At 40.7% G+C, this 19,700-nt stretch overlaps 1 protein-coding gene across 8 annotated transcripts in view; it reads left to right on the top strand.

Annotated features, from left to right (window-relative positions):
- The window catches only part of LOC111519113 (ubiquitin carboxyl-terminal hydrolase CYLD), a 294,944-nt gene that overhangs the window by 46,879 nt on the left and 228,365 nt on the right, over window positions 1-19,700 (top strand). For 7 of the 8 annotated variants that reach the window (XM_047012551.1, XM_047012554.1, XM_047012549.1 and 4 more), the window contains 2 exons: window positions 17,647-17,881; window positions 18,041-18,219. In XM_047012551.1, the coding sequence (XP_046868507.1) occupies window positions 17,647-17,881; window positions 18,041-18,219 (414 nt within the window). Of the gene's footprint in view, window positions 1-17,646; window positions 17,882-18,040; window positions 18,220-19,700 lie in introns of those variants that run through there. The other variant, XM_047012555.1, reaches the window with a different exon arrangement.

The raw sequence follows: 19,700 nt of genomic DNA, 5'->3' as shown, positions 1-19,700 counted from the left end.
GGCTTCTGCCTCTAGCCTGTGCGCGGGCCAGTTTTTTCGATAGCTTGTCTCTAGCTGCAGCAGCGACGGTTGTGTCTTCATTCGCTTGCATGTCAATTGGTGGCATCCCAGCTAATACTAGTGCTGCGTCGTCAGATACCGTTCTAAACGCGCAGCAGACTCTCAGTGCACATAGTCTGTGTGTTGACCGTATGCCCCTGCTGTAGCTATCTACTAACATACCCGATATTCAAATATGGGCCGCGTAAAGGACAATGTAGCTGTGCACTGTCATCAGCAGCTTCCTCTTCTCCCGTTTGGGACCCCTTGTGTTTAACAGAATCCGTGACAAGCAACGCACGCATGCCGATGCCTTTTCCTGGACGTTCGCTAAATGTTCTCGAAAACTTAGCCGAGTCTTTGTCCACACGGCAAGATAGCGGATGCCTCTCTTGGACTGTACCGTAGTCCCCTCGACGGTGATACGTGCTGTCTCAACGACTTTTCTGCTAGAAATTAGAACACTCTCTGTTTTTTTCTAATTCTAATTCGGTAAAATTGAATGGTTCGTTTGCTGTGTTATTGGTTTCGGTTATGTGTATTGACTTGTTTTCTTTTAATAAAAAAAGAGTCGAGACATTCGTTTCAACTTTTTTGGGTATAATATTTGTTTTTGGCTTCATACATAGTACATTTTGTACGATTGTATTATTGTTGTTATTTTTAATATTTCTTGGGCTTCCTTATATTTTGGACAATTTCGGTGACAGCATGCCCTCCGGTACAATTTACACAGTATGTGCGAGTACAGTTAGTTGTAGTGTGGATGGAAAAACCACATGGTTCGCCGGGGCAACGTTTGGTTGTGTGTCCAATAATTTGTAATTTTTTGCATCGCATAGGATTAGGGATATATTCTTTTACACGTCCAGTTTTCCAAGAAATTTGTATTTTTTGTGGTAGGCTGTACAAGTTAAAGGTGAGCTGAACCACACCTGTTGGGGTTGGTTTGTCGTCTATTTGCTTTGAGTACCTATTTATACACATTTACAACTCCTTGTGATATAAGTTCCTGGATTATTCTTCGTTTGTGATTTGCTGAGGTAGGGGGCATATACCGTTCCGTTACAATGATTGAGGTTTGTATGGTATTGTGTTTTAATTTTCCAAAGACCGTGGCGCTCTCTGTAGTAATGAATTTCTCTGCGATGTTTGTGCTGTCAACAAAGATTAAAAGCTTCCCATCTCACATTTAATAAATTTTAAGTATTTTTGAGCTAACTCCACATCTTTGTAGAGCAGTAATTTGTTGCAGGTGCTGATTTTAGATCTCCTGCCGAGTAACCACTGCATCTTGGACAGTTTTAAGATTGACTTAGTTCTCTTTACCTTTGTAATGACCGGGTTCCAGTTAAATTAAATAATGTGGAGACGGACACGTCAGTGCCGTTTGATTGCAGTTTAAAGATTGATTTTTATTCAATAATTATTCTTTTGCTTAACCTATGCTTAGATATATATTCTTTTGCTTCCCCTTCGGCGACAGCTACAAAAGAGAGGGAGAGTGTCAGTACATACATACAGCAATAGATAGAAATTTACTGAGCCATGCATTCTGCCTATCCACTTCTCTATATTTGGGATCAGCAGGTGGGTTCATCGACCCTTTTGTGACGCATCCCATCTTCTCTGATATGGGAGGCTTCTGCCTCTAGCCTGTGCGCGGGCCAGTTTTTTCGATAGCTTGTCTCTAGCTGCAGCAGCGACGGTTGTGTCTTCATTCGCTTGCATGTCAATTGGTGGCATCCCAGCTAATACTAGTGCTGCGTCGTCAGATACCGTTCTAAACGCGCAGCAGACTCTCAGTGCACATAGTCTGTGTGTTGACCGTATGCCCCTGCTGTAGCTATCTACTAACATACCCGATATTCAGATATGGGCCGCGTAAAGGACAATGTAGCTGTGCACTGTCATCAGCAGCTTCCTCTTCTCCCGTTTGGGACCCCTTGTGTTTAACAGAATCCGTGACAAGCAACGCACGCATGCCGATGCCTTTTCCTGGACGTTCGCTAAATGTTCTCGAAAACTTAGCCGAGTCTTTGTCCACACGCCAAGATAGCGGATGCCTCTCTTGGACTGGACCGTAGTCCCCTCGACGGTGATACGTGCTGTCTCAACGACTTTTCTGCTAGAAATTAGAACACTCTCTGTTTTTTGGGCTGCTAGCCTACAGAGCCAAGACATTCAATAATTTTGGTGATGGCCAAGTTTGCTGCCGCCTCTGCGTGCTGTACCTCTTTTTTAACGACAATTAGTACTTCGTCATCGGCATAACCAATTAGCTGACAGCTATCACCTAGTGGCAGCCATCATACATTACATTCCATGGCATGGGACCCAGAACGGATCTTTGGGAAACCCCGCCAGATATGAAAGCACTTTTACAGCATCGGATGTATACTGCAGCTGCCTTCTACCGAAGTAGCTCCAGGTGGTGGCATGAATGTGGGCATGGACTCCCAAATTTAGCAGTGGTCAAGAATAGTTCCCCAATCGACCGTGTTAAACGCGTTCTTTATGTCGGGGGTGACCATCAGGCAATATTTTCCATATCCATATTTGTTCCTCTTTTCCATCTCTCACCTTTAATTGCTTCCGAAGCAATATCGACCACTCTTTATATGGCATCAGTTGTATACTTAGTTTTCCTAAAGCCGTATTAATTCGGTGATAAACCGTCGCCTAACCTGATGGCTGATTTTAGTGATTGGATCCAGGACCTTTCCCATGATGTCTATTAGGCATATTGGCCTGTATCTTGATGGCGTATTTACTGTGTCCGCCCTGTAGGTCTTATGTGCCACCGGAAGAGCATCTCTCTGACGGATTGATACTCCAATCTCGAAGAGTATCGCCTATAATCGCTAGCAGTGTACAATTCCATGTAGAGTGCCGAAAAATGTTGCTGCTGACAAATGTCAGGTCAATAACTAATCCTGTGCCAGCTCGTCTGAATGTGTTTTGATTGCCACTGTTTAAGAGGGCAATATCCACTAGGGCAAAAACGTCCAACACGGCACAATCTCTAGCATTGTTTTGAAACGCTGCCCCACTCTAAGGACCACGCATTGAAATTACCTGCTATGATAAAGGAGCTATTTTTTTTATAGCGGGGAAAGCATTGAAAGCCGAAAAGTGTGGGACTTGGTATCGACCTTGGTTAGGGGTCACCTCGCCGCACTACAACCTACCCTACTTCCGTATCCCTCTCGCGGAACCAACGCTGAAGTTATTACTTCACTAGGGGGAGATGGCATGAAAGCCTCATCTAGATACAATTCTGGTTGCGGTGACGTTCGGCGCTACTCAAGGACTGTATGATCACTGCAGCTAGGTGTCTAACTGAGAGCCAATTGTTTTGGGAGTTAAGTATGATATCTATCAAGTCTTGGACTATGAATGACCTCCCAATGCCTTGGGCTTAGCTCCTCCCGTTCAGCAGTGATTCGCGGACAGACAAAAAAGACATGCTCTGCGGCCTCAATCGGCCCGTACAGTATGTGCAGTAGGGGTCTAGCACCCGTGTCCCGTTAGGAGTTGCGTCAAATAAAAATCTGTTTAGCCGTGCAGCCGACTTACCCATTCCCGCACATTAGGTATAAGGTGGTTTGTCCAGTGGAGAATGGCGCCAGCGGTCCTGCAATGTGCGAAAGGACACCTCTATTTTTTGAGCTGCTGTACTGTTGCTTCTGACCTCTAAAGCAACAATATCAAGTGGCGACATTCCTGATATAACTAAGGCAGCATCTTTGGATACAGCTCGGAACGCACATATGACTCGTAGCGCACAGGCTCTGTATTGCGATCTGCAGGCGCGGCTATGACTGGATCGCCATCGCTGGACCCCATATATTTGCTGCATATAGGAGTACGGATCGTACCACCGTAGTGATGAGACATCTGCTTTTCTGTCGAGGGCCACCGTGGTTGGATATTAACTTTGCTAAGGCTGATGTTGCCCTTGCTGCTTTGTCGGCTACATGTTGAAGACGGTGCTTATATCTTATCCTATGGTCGACCATCACCCCGAGATATCTAATTGTCCGCTTGGAGCGGATGACGCAACCTGCAACATTAATGGTTGCAGGCTTAATACGGCCTGATTAATAATAGACATCTGCATGGCTCCATTCACTCAATACGCAAAATTGAGAACATTCGAATGGAATAGAATTGAGTGAGTGAGAAGCACACAATGAATGAATGTGTATAGAGTAGTGGTATATTTTGGCACTCATGTAAAGCGAATGAGTGAGAATTAGACATGCTGAAAACATTGAATTACTCGGGTATCACAGAACATACATTGTATTTCGTGTATTTATGTCGTGTGGAGTGTCGAAGTTTCGCTCTTTTTTGTTTTCTTTAAGTTCTACTCCTTGTTTTCTATGCTTTAGGTTTATTAGTATTGCGTTTTCTTCAAGTTATACTCCTTGCTTTGTGCTCAATTTCGTTTTTCTGCAGAGCAAAAGAACAACATCAACCGTTTTGACATTCGAATACATTCGAAGCCTATCCTCTCATTCTCGCTTGTTCTCACTCGTACTCATTTCTTCAACATTGTGCGTCCGAGTGCTATGCGAAAACACTCACTCATTCATACTCATTCCGCTTTGTACCCATATTCACACAACTCATTTTAGCTGTTGTACATTCGAATGTCACTGTATTCTCATCTCAACTCATGCAGATGTTTAATTAATAAGGCCTCTGTCTTGTGTGCTCCTTTGCCACTGCGACCACTGCTATGTCGTCTGCAAATCCAATGATTTGCGTCCTTGGTGGCATGTTCAGGCGAAGCGCTGCGTCATACATGACGTTCCAAAGGGTTGGACCAAGCACCTAACCTTGTGGGACTCCGCCTGTTATTTTGTATTCCTGCTGCAACTTTGTATTCATTGCAACCAGGTACTCTGGTATAGCTAAGCGCTGCAGTGACTAAATTATGCACATCCAGCTCGCTGAGTTGAATGCGTTTCGGACATCAAGAGTGGTGATAAGACAGTATTTCGCCGCACCGTAGGCTCCAGTCGATTCTGTCTTCTTGGCAGTTGCATTTTGCTGAAACATGCCCGAATCCGTGGCATCTGAAGCATCTTACAGTTGTATTATCTATCCCAATGCGGTGTTCGTTCAGCCTCATCTTGATTCTGCCCACATTCTTTGTACCAGCGAATGCTGGCCGTAAACTCTTTATCGCCATAGTAATCGTATTAATTTGGACGCCAGACTGGTTCGAAGTTTCAGCCGCTAGCTTGTCCTTAGATACCATCTCATCCAAGTCTCTGACATCAAGCTTGATGAAGCCTGAGAGTGCTTTGGCCTCAATCTGAGCACCGAAAGCTACTTCGATATCTTTCGTAAGCTTCTGGAGGTTTTCAGCCATCGGCTTGTTCATCTCCAATAAGAGGTCTCCATTCGCTGTGCGTCTTGCCTTGCGTACATTAGCGCCAATCGAGCGCACTTTGTCATCTTCACTAGACGTTACCATTTTTAGCATATCGCTATATGACAAGTTGGCTTTATTAGCTAACAAAATAGCGTCTGGCCGATGCCTAGGGAAATCCTTTTTCGCTGGCGGTTTTTTGTTCGCACGTTTGTACGTAACTTGCTGCCATTCATGGGCGATTTGGTCTGGATCGCGCTCATTTCTTACCTGCCCTGGGGCAGATGTTTGTTCCCGCATTAATTTTTCTCTGGGAATTGTCGCTCCACGGTGTTTTTTTGGGGGAGTATTTCGACTTGGTATCATGTCTTCTCTGCGGCGCTTGGCGGAGTCATGATCACTCCCCATTATAGGCCTATTTGGCTTAGAGCCCGATTTCGCTGGCGTAATTTGTGTGCTTTTGTCGCTGTTATGCGGGGTTTTGTGAAACTCACCCGCAAGCACTCTGAGGCAGAGCAGTTCCTGCAGCTCCTTCATTCGCACAATGGCTTGCTTAGTGCCCATGTTAACGTGTCGGACTGGCTTTCGTGGTTTATCGTCCGCCGAGATGCCTTGGTTAAAGGTGTTGTCCAGCTGCCATATCAGTGATCCCAGTTCATCCAGCTCTGGAATGTGCGAGACCACTTGAACAGTTGGGCCATTCGGTGCCAAACATGGACTGTCTGGCATTAACCCAGCCTCTGCAGCCGCTTGAGGTACGCTGCATGCCGATGTTGTCGCTGACGGTGGCGATCGCATGAGCAGCGGCCGTTTCCCGAAAATCGACTCTTCTGGTGCAGCAGTGCCTAGAAGATCTTCACCAATACGGGATTGATGCTCCAAGGATGCAGCTAGCTTATCCATGGGGACAGGCTTGGAAACAAACCAAATTTGAATTCTGATTTTAAATTTTAAATCCAAATTTCAATCTGCCGCCAAAAATGCCCGGAGGCGCCCCCTGCCGAATTCTAGGTAGGGGCTCCCCTTTGCTCTCCTCGTTTACCAACACTGGCAAGATCAGCTGTGTTGATGCAGTTTTGACTAAGAAAAAGTTGGTGCAACAATAAGACGCACAATTCTGGAAGTAATTCGGATAAAAAAGTCTCACCCACACCAGGAAATATTTGGTGATGAGAGGCGGGAAAAAAGAAAAGAGAGGCAAGTAGCCGTCACCCTTCGCCCCCTCCACCGTCAGTGGACCGGCCTGCCGCAGAAGCAAAGATTGCTACTAGGCCAAATATTGAGGGCTGCAGCGGGGCTCCAACGACGTGGTATGTACTTAGTCTCCCTTGGAATCAATCTGACTCCTTTTTGACTTTTACAGGCGTTTCGGACACCAGTTTATGAAAGTTCAGACGGAGCAAAATATATACCGACAGTACCGCGGTTCACTTCGAATTTCTCATCTTCCAGATGACGATACACGCGAGTGTGGGCAGGAGGATTTGTGTTAAAAGTTTAAGTAGATATTTCGCGCTTGGGAAAAGTAATTGTGCGGAAAGACACACGGCATAAGTCGCGTGGTAAAATATGAGTTCTTTTTACCAAATAGAAAAGTTGGAGGAGGGGAATTATGATTCCTGGTCCGTTCAAATGCGCAGCGTGTTGATCCATGCGGAATTATGGAACTCCATAGGCATGACGAGGCCTACGGAAGCGAATGCGGTTGCTGCGTGGGATGCACAGAATCAGGAAGCGTTGGCGTCGATAACGCTGAGTATAAGACCGTCTCAGTTGGTTTACCTCAAGAATTGTGCTACAGCAAAGGAAGCATGGGATAAGCTCAAGGAAACGTACGAGCCAAGCGGACCCGTCCGGAGGGTGTCGCTATATAAAAAGTTGCTTGGGTTGCAGCTGAAAGAGGACAAGATGAGCGACTATCTCAATATGTTCTTCTCTACAAAGGACAAACTTGCTGAAGTGAATATTAAGCTAGAAGACGAACTAGCGGTGATCATATTACTTTCAAGTTTGCCAAATACGAAAACTTCGTTATTGCGATGGAGACTCGTGATAGTCTTCCTTCTTTGGACAGTCTAAGGATTAAGTTGCTGAAAGAAAGAGATCGCAGGAGTAACGAAAGAATGTCAACCCCAGAACAGCAACGGGCATACCAGGCAAATGTGCCAAAAAATCCAACTCGTAAGAAGAGGTCTCTGGTGGATATAGAGTGCTACAGTTGTGGGCAACGAGGTCACTATAGGAGGGACTGCCCAAAGCTTCAAGAAAAGCCAAAGGAAAATCGGCAATCACAACATCGATCGTACACTATTCTAGCTGCGGCACAGGCAGAAAATCTAGATGCTTCGAGCTAGTGTGTGGATTCGGGAGCAACGGCTCATTTATGTGGCAGGCGCAGTATGTTTGCGAACTATGTTTCACATGAGGAAGATGTTGTATTGGCAAACAACCACGTCATAAAAGCAGTTGGCAGAGGTGACGTGCTTGTACAAACATGATTTTGTGAGCTGAAATTGGAGAATGTTTTGCACTTACCAGGGTTGGAGACGAATTTTATGTCGGTTGATCGAGCAGTCGATAGGCGATGCACTGTGACTTTCGACAAAAATTCAGCGACGGTTCGCCAAGACGACGAGATGGTGCTAGTAGCAGAGAGACAAGGAAAGCTCTTTGTGTTTAAGGAGACAGGCAATCGATGCTTTGGAGCGAAACAAATAAGTGCAGAAGATTGGCACTACAGGTATGGTCATTTGAATTATTCAAGTCTGATGAATATTGTTAAACGCAGGATGGTGACTGGCATGGAAAATGTGGATTTTTCCGAGAAGATGCCATGTGTGACTTGTATGAGAAGCAAGATTCATACTCAACGTTTCCCGTCAGCGTCTGAACATAGAGCTCAGCATCTTTTGGAATTGGTACATACCGATGTATTTGGACCTTTTAAGCAACGTTCTCTAGGCGGTTCTCTAGACGACATGTCGAGACGAATATTTGCTTATTGTCTAAAATCGAAGGATGAAGTATTCGAGAAATTTGTGGAATTTAAAGAGATGGCTGAAAGACAGACTGGCCAAAAATTGAAAGCAATAAGAAGTGACAACAGCCGAGAATTCATCAACAGGCGTTTTGATGGGTACTTAAAGGATCATGGAATTGTGCGTCAGTTGACGGTTCCATATAGCCCTCAACAGAATGGAGTGGCTGAACGAGCAAACCGGACGCTAATCGAGATGGCTAGATGTTTGCTTATACACGCGGATATGCAGGAGTTTCTCTGGGCAGAGGCAATAATGACAGCGTGTTACATTCGAAACAGATCACCAACAGCAGCTTTAGTTGGTATGACACCTTATGAGGCATGGACTGGAAGGAAACCCAATGTGCAGGGTATGCGCATTTTTGGATCGATAGCAGTTGCATTAAATAAGACACGACGAAGCAAGTTTCAGGCCAAGGGCAGAGAATATCGACTCGTAGGATATTCACTGGTATCAAAAGCATACAGGTTGTATGACAAAGAAAAACGAGAGGTCGTTGAGAAACGGGATGTAATGTTCAAGGATCCGAATGATGTGGTTTCGATTGTTGAATCCCCAGGTCCAGCTCAAACAGTCACAGGTTTGGAAATGCGGTGGGACGAATCAAGTAAAAATGATCTGGAAAATGAGGAATTTGTTAGCGCTGAAGATTTCGATGATGAGAGTTCAGGGCAGAGCGATGATGAATCTGGCCAAGCGGAAGAACAAGAACCAGAACAAGAGATACGGCAGGAAGGACAGATCGGTCCTGGAAGGCCACGTTTAATTCGCACCGGTAAGCCAGGACGTCCCAAGAAAATATACAATCGTGTAAACAAGTTACATGTAAAGGAACTGGATTTGCCACAGACATTTGATGATGCGATGCAAGGAAAGCAATCTTCATTCTGGAAGACTGCTATGGATAAGGAATATGAGGCTCTGTTGGCAAATAAGACATGGACACTGGCAGATTTACCCAAGGGACAAAAAGCGATTGGTTCAAAGTGGGTATATACTATCAAAAGGAGTGGCGATGGAAGCGTGGAGCGGTATAAGTCTCGGTTGGTGGCTAAAGGGTGCTCACAGATATACGGCGTCGATTATACCGAAACCTTCTCACCAGCGGAGCTGAAACTATATCTGCACCAAATGGATGTGTGCACAGCCTATCTTAACAGTGACCTAAACGAAGTCGTCTATATGAGGCAGCCTCAGGGATATGTGCATAAGGCAAATTCACAACAGGTGTTGAGGCTGAATAAAGCTATATATGGATTGAAACAAGCAGGAAGGGAGTGGAATGCCAAGTTGAATGCAGCACTATGTGATCTTGGATTCACTTCTTCCAAGAACGAGCCGTGCCTTTATCAACAGGATATAAAAGGTAGACGTTGTTTGGTACTAATATATGTAGATGATTTACTTATAGCTTGCCAAAAGATGAATGACATGATCGCAATCAAGGCAAAGATTGCGATGAAATTCGATTGCGTCGATAAGGCTCCGTTACGAGAGTTTTTGGGCATGCAAGTAGACCGGAATGATGATACAGGCAGTATCGTGATGAATCAGGTACATAAAAGGCATGCTTCAAAGACATAGTATGGAAGTGTGTCGAGCACTTGCTACTCCATTGGATGCTGGTTTCCAAGTGGCGTGCAGTGACGAGAAATGTGTCATACAGGATGTGACAATGTATCAGTCAGCAATCGGAGAGTTGATGTGGCTTGCATTAACATCAAGACCTGATATCTACCATTCAGTTATCAAATTAGCGCAAAGGAATAAGGAACCTCACAGTGAATATGTTGCAGCAGTTAAGCATGTTATGAGGTATTTGGCGGCAACGAAGGATCTTAAGTTGCACTACCGATCGTGTGGAGATGCTCTTACGGGATACGCTGACGCAGATTGGGCGGTGATGTGAGCAACCGCAAATCGTACACAGGGTACGTGTTTTTCTTGGCAGGTGGCCCTATTTCCTGGAAGTCAGAAAAACAATGTGGCGTTGAGCAGCACAGAGGCCGAATACATGGCTATGTCTTCAGCGGCGAAAGAGGCTTTGCATTTGAGGCGATTGTTGATCGAGATTGGATGTGGAGACGCTGGGACATCTACGAAATTGTTTGGAGACAATTTGAGTGCTCAATCTCTGGCCAAGAATCCTGTGTTTCATGCTCGATCGAAACACATTGACATCAGACATCATTTCGTTCGAGAAGTTGTTACAAGAGGCGAGATTGATCTGGACTATATATCAACTAAGGACATGGTAGCTGATATATTAACGAAAAATTTGTCTAAGCAAAAGCATAATCATTGTGTCAAGTTATTGAATTTAAACTAAGAAAGTAATTGTAATTGGCACACAGAATCATATTGAGGAAGGGTGTTGAAAATACCATATGTTTCTGTTCGCAGCCCTGTATTTATCTCTGGTTATATCGATTGTACTAAGCTTGTAGGTTATCGATATAAGATGCTTTGTAACTCTGTATATTTTTGGTTCTTCTTCCTTTTTCCGCCCTTGAAAGTGTATTGACACTTAATAAAGATAAACTTATAATTTAACGCAATCCACTCGATCCTCAACATAATCAAATATAAATAAACATTTATATTACTTATATATGTAAACATAGGTTAAGCGAAAGAAAAATTTTTGAATGAAAAACAATTTTAAAACTGCAACCAAAAGACTCTGACGTGTCTGTCTACACATTTTTAATAAAACTGGAGCCCCGTCATTGCAAACTTGTAAAGAAAAACGACGTCTCAGCAGAAAATGGCAAAGAAACCGCAACTTCTCCAAGGCGTTAAGACAAGAAGAAAGCAGTGCTCAAGGGGAATACATAGAAAACCAGCTCCCTCTGTGAAAAGCACATCAAATTGAAGCTCTGCTGAGACAATTATGCCGATTATCCCTTCAGTTATTATTCGGCCGCGCCGAAGTTTTTATACACTTACAAGTCTATTTTTTGTTAATCTTTCCTTCCCTATATATCAATGAGAAAAAAGATTAAATATAAAAATTTTAATGTTCGCGAAAGAAAAGCCTTCAAGCCTAGCCTTAGCTGTAGCAATCTTGCCCATGGAGCGTACTATTTTATCGATTGTTTATAAATAAAATTTAGTAATATGATTTTGATCAAATTTGGCAGAGTCATTAATATAAAAGAAACGAAGTTATTGGTAAAAGTCACTGTTTTCGACCGATAGCTCCCATATGACATCACACTGTCATATGATATAGTCACCCGATCATAAGCCTAACACAGTTATTAAAGCTATGTTAAACTCAGAAATATAAATTTTTATGACAATTGCTTCAAAAATAACGAAGTTATTTTTAAAAGTCTGTGTTTTCGACCGAACGTTTCTATGGGAGGTATATCATATAATCATCCGATTTTGATCAAATTGGGTACAGTCGTTTGTAGGTATACGAAACTAACAAATATTAATTATTTATTCGACCATTACTTTGCAAAAACAAAATTCGACTTAGTCGCTCAGGTGTACATATATTACGCTTTCACGCCGCTGAGAGCACACGTTCAGAAGGAAAAATTGCTATGCAGTTCTGTATAAGTTTGGATAGGTATTTTACATCCCTTCTCAAACACATAATAGGTTGCTTTCAAAAATGGTTAACTGCAACCAAAGACATTTATATCCTTGCAAAAAGGGTATATTAATTTTGGTCAGAAGTGTGCAACGCATAGAAGGAAGCATCTCCGACCATATAAGGTATGTATATTCTTGATCAGCATGACGAGGCGAGTTCAAATATCCATGTCCGTCCGTCTGCTCTTCAGTTCGTCTGGATCAGCGCACACTTCTTCTAGACCGTAAGAGCTACAGAAATTTTGCGTGTGGCCTTGTATATACTGCAGGGGTTGTATATCTCGGATTCAGCCGGATCGGACCACTATTTAATATAGCTCCCATACAAACGCCAAAGTCACGAACACTGACTTTTCTCAATAACTTTGTTGTTTTCTGAGCTATTGTCATGAATAAATATTACACCCATAAACAACTGTGCCAAATTTAATTAAGATCAGGTGGCTATATCAACAGTGTAAACAGTAAAACAGTGACATTGATCAATATATTCGTTATTTCCTATGCTAAGATTGTAGGCGGCTCTTTCGCAAACGTTAGCGTTTTTAAATAAAACGTTTCTCCACTTTGATGGCTATAGGTAAGGAAAGAGTTACCAAAAAAGTAGCAAGGGTATACAAACTTTGACGCGGTCGAAGTTAGCCCCGGCCCTCTGGTTAACATTTCGTTTGGAGATTTAAAGATGAAGAAAAGTCAAAAACAACACACAATTCTTATTCAAGCACCTTGTGATACATATCTTGATCATTATGGCGAAGACAAGACGACAATTTAGCTTGATTCAACCGAATAAAAGTCAGGCGCTCCGTTTCGATTTTAACATGCCAACGCAATATTGTTGAATCGCAACAAAGAATTGGCCAAATTTTTACGAATCATCAAACGATATGCGTAGTAATTCATCGAATTAACCTTCTTGGTAGTTTCCTGACCTGAAACAAATATAGTAAAAATTGTATTTTTGAACCTCTAAGAGGTTAACGACATTGATCTTACAATTCAATGGATTTATCATTTTGGTATTAAAGTGATATCCATCGTCTCCTTACCAGAACATCAGCGGGTACTGGAACGCGTCATATAAACGGTGTGTTTCGAATTGGCCAGCATTGGATCTTGTAAGTACAAAGGCTCGTGTGCAAGTTTTCACCAACAATCAGAATTGCCACTTCATCGATTGTTGGAGCATTAAATGTGCGTTCATGTTTGCAGCTTTTAATAATGTTTCGTCCTCTTCTGATCAATCTATTTCTAATTTATTTGCTCACTTCTTCTCGACTACGTACATATTTACTAAGTACAACTCTAGTCAGATATATCCATATCCTATAACGAAATCCAACTGCATTCTTAATCCTAATATAACGGAAAGTTCGGTAGCTAATGAACTAATGACGATTAAGCCGATATACTCACCGGGCCCAGACGGTATTCCCGCTTATGTCTTGAGGTTCTGTATGGAGTCATTGTGCTCGCCTTTACTTAAGTTTTTGAGTTGTCCGTTATACTGTTTCCAACTATATGGAAGGAATCGTTTATTTTACCTCTTCACAAATGTGGCAATAAATCCGACGTCACTTATTACAGAGGAATTCCTAAATTGTCAGCGATACATAAACTGTTTGAGAAATTTATCACGTCTCAAATACAGCATTTATGAAAATCTATTTTATCACATGGCATCATGGGTTTGTCATTGAATAGGTCTACCACAAATAACCTTTTACAGTATACATCCTTTGTAATCCAAAGTTTTAAGAAACAAAAGCAAACTGATGTTATATATACGGATTTCAGTAAGGCTTTCGATTCGGTAAACCATGCCTTACTATTACATACGCTGAATTTAGTTGGCTTTCCGGATGCTCTGCTTGGTTGGATTTCACAATATCTAAGCAATAGAAGGCAGAGGGTACTTTTTAGGTCCTCTCTTTCTAAGATCATTTGTGTTGAATCGGGAGTCCCAAAGGGCAGTCACCTTGCACAACTAACTTTTCTCTGCATGAACCTTTTCGTATACTATGTAGTGACTACAACAGACTTTGGCACGTTATCGGTTCCGAAACATCGCTTCCGGGTATAAAAACTGCGATCTTGTCCTTCCTCGCTCGTAATTAGTTGTAATCATCTTTATTTTAACCTATCATGTTTTCTTTTTTTTTTTTATGTAACCTATTATCTTATTACATTTAATATTTTCTATTTCTTATTTTTTATGTTTATGTTTAATTTATGTTTATATATGTAATACGCCTATGCCCTTAGGTCGTAGTGGGTAGAGGTTGTAACATTAACTTTACTTAGGATCATTCGTAACAGGCCCGTGCCTGGTGTCATATGGGCCACTTGTTCGTACTGAGCGTTGTACGACTACGTCTATATGTGTCCCAGCTGGTTGTTTATCTGCTCTGATCACAACTTTATAGTCATCACTTGGCATGCGCTTTAAAGCAGTCTTCAACAGCCTGACCAATGCATGATGTTCATGAAGCATTATATTTGCATGAATTTATGCTGTGCATCTTCAATAGGTTCCAATGATCCAATGCGATGGCAAATCTGGCCTTGAATCTTTAAATTCAAAGTCATAGTTATAGTTAGATTTACAAACACTTTTTTTTAACGTAAATTACCTAAAATGTTGAATTATATCCGTGTTCTTCAATAATTTCAGCCCCAAATGAAGTCATTTGGAAGCAGACATTGTATTCTTTAGTGTTTGTTAGAACATGTCGTGATTCTAGTGTTTCGCAATATAGCAGGGAACACAATGGCTTTGGTAGCGGGACCAATAATGGCTATTTTACTTTACCACTAAGGCAGCACAAACCAGGCGTTTCACCAGCAAACTTCTTTGCGCCACAATGCTGGCAAACAACGTTCATTGGACCAATGTAAACTAATCGATGCAAACTGTAGTCAATGATACAATCATAAAGAAAGGCTGCTCAATTCAAATCAATACTTGAACCATTTCTTATTGCACTTCGAACATTATTCCTATAAAAAATAAACCCGTTTTCCTTGGTCACGGCATCACGCGTGAACGGCTGGACCGATTTAACTAATTCTTTTTTGTTGTATTTGTTATTATTAGGAAAAGGTTCTTACAGAAAAAAATATTTAAAAAATCTTCGCGAGCGCGAATAAAATGGGTTTTATAACGGCTTTCCGTGTATGGACCGCAGTTGGGGGGGTCGTGTTCCTGTTTTATTTACAAACGAAAAGTTAGTTAAAAAAGCGAGTTTGGGTCGTCGTACTCACAACGCAGAAAGAAGCAATGTTAGGACTGAAGAAGAGCGGGAATTGGTAGTGGAAGCGGAGCGTCTAAGGCAAAGCAGATAATTCTTATTGGAACTAGCCGAAAGGCGTGCAGCCAGGCTTGAGCTTGAGCGTTGGCGAGCCCGAGAGTCGCGGTCTGGACCAATTCAATTGCTTGATTGCAAAGAAGTAAACTGCATAGGGGAAGGGTAGCTGAATTCCGCGCACAGATAAGACTAGATCGACATGAGCAATGCCATCGTATTGCATTTCGATATGACCCAGCCTTTTGATTATGGCTCCAGCCGCTATGTCGTCATTGGCCAGAAAAGTCATGTCTGCACTTACTGTCAGGCTCTGAAGTTCAATAATGAAACGAAAGGAATGTGTTGTGCTGGCGGCAAAATTAAATTACCTCAACTTGAAGCACCACCAGAGCCACTGTGAACTCTACTTTCCGGATCCACTACTGAATCAAATCATTTCCTATCAAACCTTAGGAAATATAATTCCTGCTTCCAAATGACGTCATTTGGTGCGGAAATTGTGGCTGCCCAATTCATGCCAACTTGCTTGCGAGTAAGCGAGTAGGTTGCACAGTGCTAGACGAATTGGTTGCGCTTTTGTTATGTTAGTCGCAATGGACTCCTCATCAGGGTATGACCTGCTGAATGAGAAAAGCTTCTATTTTAAATTAAAACGAATAAAAGCAAATAAAAAGGTACACCCTATAAATTTGGGGAGAGAAGCATTTGGTAAATTTCATCATTTGTATGTGGAATATACCAGAATGACAATTAGCACATTTGATTATATTCTAATTAAAATTGAGCCACTTATTATTCAAAATTAGACTAATTTTAATAAAACGCCAATTATATGTGCTGAAAGGCTAATTGTGACGTTAAGGGGAAAAAAAAAATTTTAAAACAAACAAAAACAACAGTAACTAGCAAGCGATTCGTCTTCAAATTCAGCACAGCAGCGTTTGAAGCTGATTGCTTGCGTTTCGTCTTCATCTCCGTCTTCGTCACAGCGCGCACTGTGTTTGCAGCCTTAGAGTAGAGAGAAGCAGTGAAGAGTACAGAGCTTAGTGTTTAAATGAATCCTAAGAAATAAACACTATTATGAAAATATATATTTTGTTTTTTATTTCATTAAAAATTAGTAAAGTCATTTTCAGCTATAGCGAGACCAGGGAATTATCGATTCATTTTTATATGAAGGATTCAGTTCAAATTGAATAGGTATCATACCTAAGATAGGTCAGCTATACAAAATAAAGTAGTGCATCACTGCAACGCTAAGGCGGTACGAAGTTCGCCGGGTCAGCTAGTATGTAAATAAATTACAAATTCAAAAATTTTACTTACTACACAAAAATGTGAAAACTATATCAAAAGTGTTGTGACATTAAACTATCGATGATTTGCAAAATATCGATGCTCGATGTATCAATGTTTTTGTAGGATGAAAAAAATAAAAATTTATTATATTAATGATAAATTATTGTATCGGCGCGAATTTTGCACTGTCTTCCACCCACAGAAAATATTCTTATACTTTTTTTTTTTTACATTATTATACCCTTGCAAAGGGGAATATTAATTTTGGTCAGAAGGGTGAAGCGCATAGTAGTAAGCATCTCCGACCATAAAAGTATATATATTTATTCTTGATCAGCGCAACGAGACGAGTTCATATAGCCATGTCCGTCTATTCGTCCGTCCGTTGGTTGGATCGACTCGATCTTATAAAGTTCATATTTATCAGTTTAATATATGTATCTGTTAATGACAAATTTGGTCGAGATCGGGAGATTATATCATATCGCTCCCAAAGGAACAATCGGTCGAAAACAGTGACTTTTCCCAATAACCTTCCTTACTTTTCATGCGCTTTTATAAAAACTAATATTTGACAATTTAATTTATATATTAATGACTGTGTCAAATTTGATCTAAATCGGATAAATATAATATTTAGCCATCATAAAAAAACAGACGATAAAGTAGCATTCTGCCTCGCATGGCTCCAGCCTAAAATTGTAGGCCGTTCTTTTGCTCATTACACTTTTTAAATAAAACGTTCCTCCATTTTTACGGCTTTAGGTATGGGAAAAGTAACAACAAGAGTACACCCTTATAAGGGTATTATCGGCGCAGACGAAGTTATCCCCGGCCCTCTTTTTTTTTTTTTTTGTTACACTATATTCAAATAATTACTTAAGTCTATACCTATCCGCTTACCGGAACCGGAATTAATTTTACATTCGTGTAAATTGCACGCATGTTTTTTTTTTAAAAATAGATGATACAAATCTGGTTGGTGAAGATGCCTATGAAATACCCGGAACTTCTCTTACGGTTGGATCTCTCGTTGAAGTAGCTGATTCCGAACTATCTGATGAGCTATATGGTGTCATTCGATGGATTGGATTACCTTCCCAATCATCTAATAACTTACTCATAGGAATTGAACTTGAAGATGACGTAGTAAATTTGAAACATCTTTCAACCTCCAATGGAAGCTATAATGGGATTCGGTAAATTAATAATTAATTTGTGAAACATGTAGTACCAAATTTAGTTAAACCGTGAGAAATAAATTGTTTAACTTTTTACTTAACTCTAATTTAAATTTGCTGACACTACTGTGATAAATATTACTACTGTAAATTTTTAATAAAAACCATTATTTTTAGGTTATTTGAGTGCAATGAAGGTCGTGCATTGTTTGTTCCGCCCAGCAAGTGTAGCATAGACCGACGATTTATTGACATTGATAGCAGCCCTTCCGGAAACAAGATTACCAATGACTCTCAGTCAATAACGTTTGGCATCATGGATTGCCCATATGTTTTGGGATCTGTTCCGCCTTTAAGTAAGTTGCTTCATATTCATTATTAAATATGTAAAAATTATAAGTTTTAATCAGGGACCGTAACTGTTATAAGATAAATCTAAAAAAATCAATAATAAATCATTAAATGATTTTTATAATTTTTTTTTTTTTATATAAATTACAAATGATTTTTATTTTTTCATTTCAAAAATAACAGTTATGGGTTGAGGGAAAAAATAAAAATCAAAAATAAAAGTTATTCTTGAGTTTTATTTTAAAAATCAAAAATAAGAATTAAATCAAGTTTTTGTAACAATTATTACATAGATGATTTTTTGGAAATTTTTTTTTTTGGCAAATAATTATTTTCGGTCCATGGTTTTAATTAATTTTCAATGACGAAGACGGACAGTTTTTGCACCTATCAATTTTTTTTTTTTTTTGCATTTAAGAACTTTCAAATTTTTTTTTTAAATTTATTAAAGAAAGAAAAATAAGCAATATATCTTTCTGTTGTAACTCACTCTAGCACTCTTGAGTACATATTGTTGTTGCATAAGTTTTTATTTGACGCGCTCTCTCTCTTTCTTTTTTATTATACCCTTGCAAAAAAGGGTAAATAAATTTTGGTCAGAAGTGTGCAACGCATAGAAGGAAGCATCTCCGACCATATAAAGTATATATATTCTTGATCAGCACGACGAGACGAGTTCATATAGCCATGTCCGTCCGTCTGGATCAACGCAAACTCGTCCTAGACCGTAAGAGCTACAGAGTTCAAATATTGCATGTAGGCTTGTATATACTGCAGGTGTTGTATATCCGAATTCAGTCGGACCGGACCACTATATCATATAGCTCCCATACAAACGGCAACGTCATGAACAGTGACTTTTCTCAATAACTTCGTTATTTTCTGAACTATTGTCATGAAATTTAAAAATTGTTTACTGTCCCAGTACAAATATCATTTATCGAGTGGCTATATCATATAGATTACATAGGAACGATCGGTCGGAAACAGTGACTTTTGTCAACAAATTCGTTACTTTTAACGCGATTGCTTTTAACTTAAACAATATTCAGTTTTACATATCTGTTAATGAGTGTGCTAAATTTGATTACGATCGGAAAACTATATCATATAACTTCCATAGGAACAATCGGTTGTAAACAGTGACTTTGATCAATATCTTCGTTATTTGCTATGCTAAGATTGTAGGCCATTCTCGCAAGCATTAGTCTTTTTAGATAAAACATTTTCCACTTTGATAGCTATAGGTAAGGAAAAGTTGCAAGGGTATACAAACTTTGATGCGGTCGATGTTAACCCCGGCCCTCTGATTTTCTATCTTCTCAGCATCTGCTAATGTGCCAAAAATGGTGTCTTAATCTGGGTTATCAGAACGTTAGAGGGTTGAAATTAGAGCTTCCTAATCATCCAAAGCTTCTTTAAATAGCCGTCCTCTTTTTATACCATGCACCCATAGGGTCAAATGGTATATTCAAGTTGACGGAGA

This window comes from Drosophila willistoni, unplaced genomic scaffold (genome assembly GCF_018902025.1).
Source record: "Drosophila willistoni isolate 14030-0811.24 unplaced genomic scaffold, UCI_dwil_1.1 Seg169, whole genome shotgun sequence".
In the NCBI taxonomy this organism is placed as follows: Eukaryota; Metazoa; Arthropoda; class Insecta; order Diptera; family Drosophilidae; genus Drosophila; species Drosophila willistoni.
The sequence above is the reverse complement of the archived record's forward strand: the minus strand, read 5'-3'. Positions and strand labels throughout refer to the sequence as shown.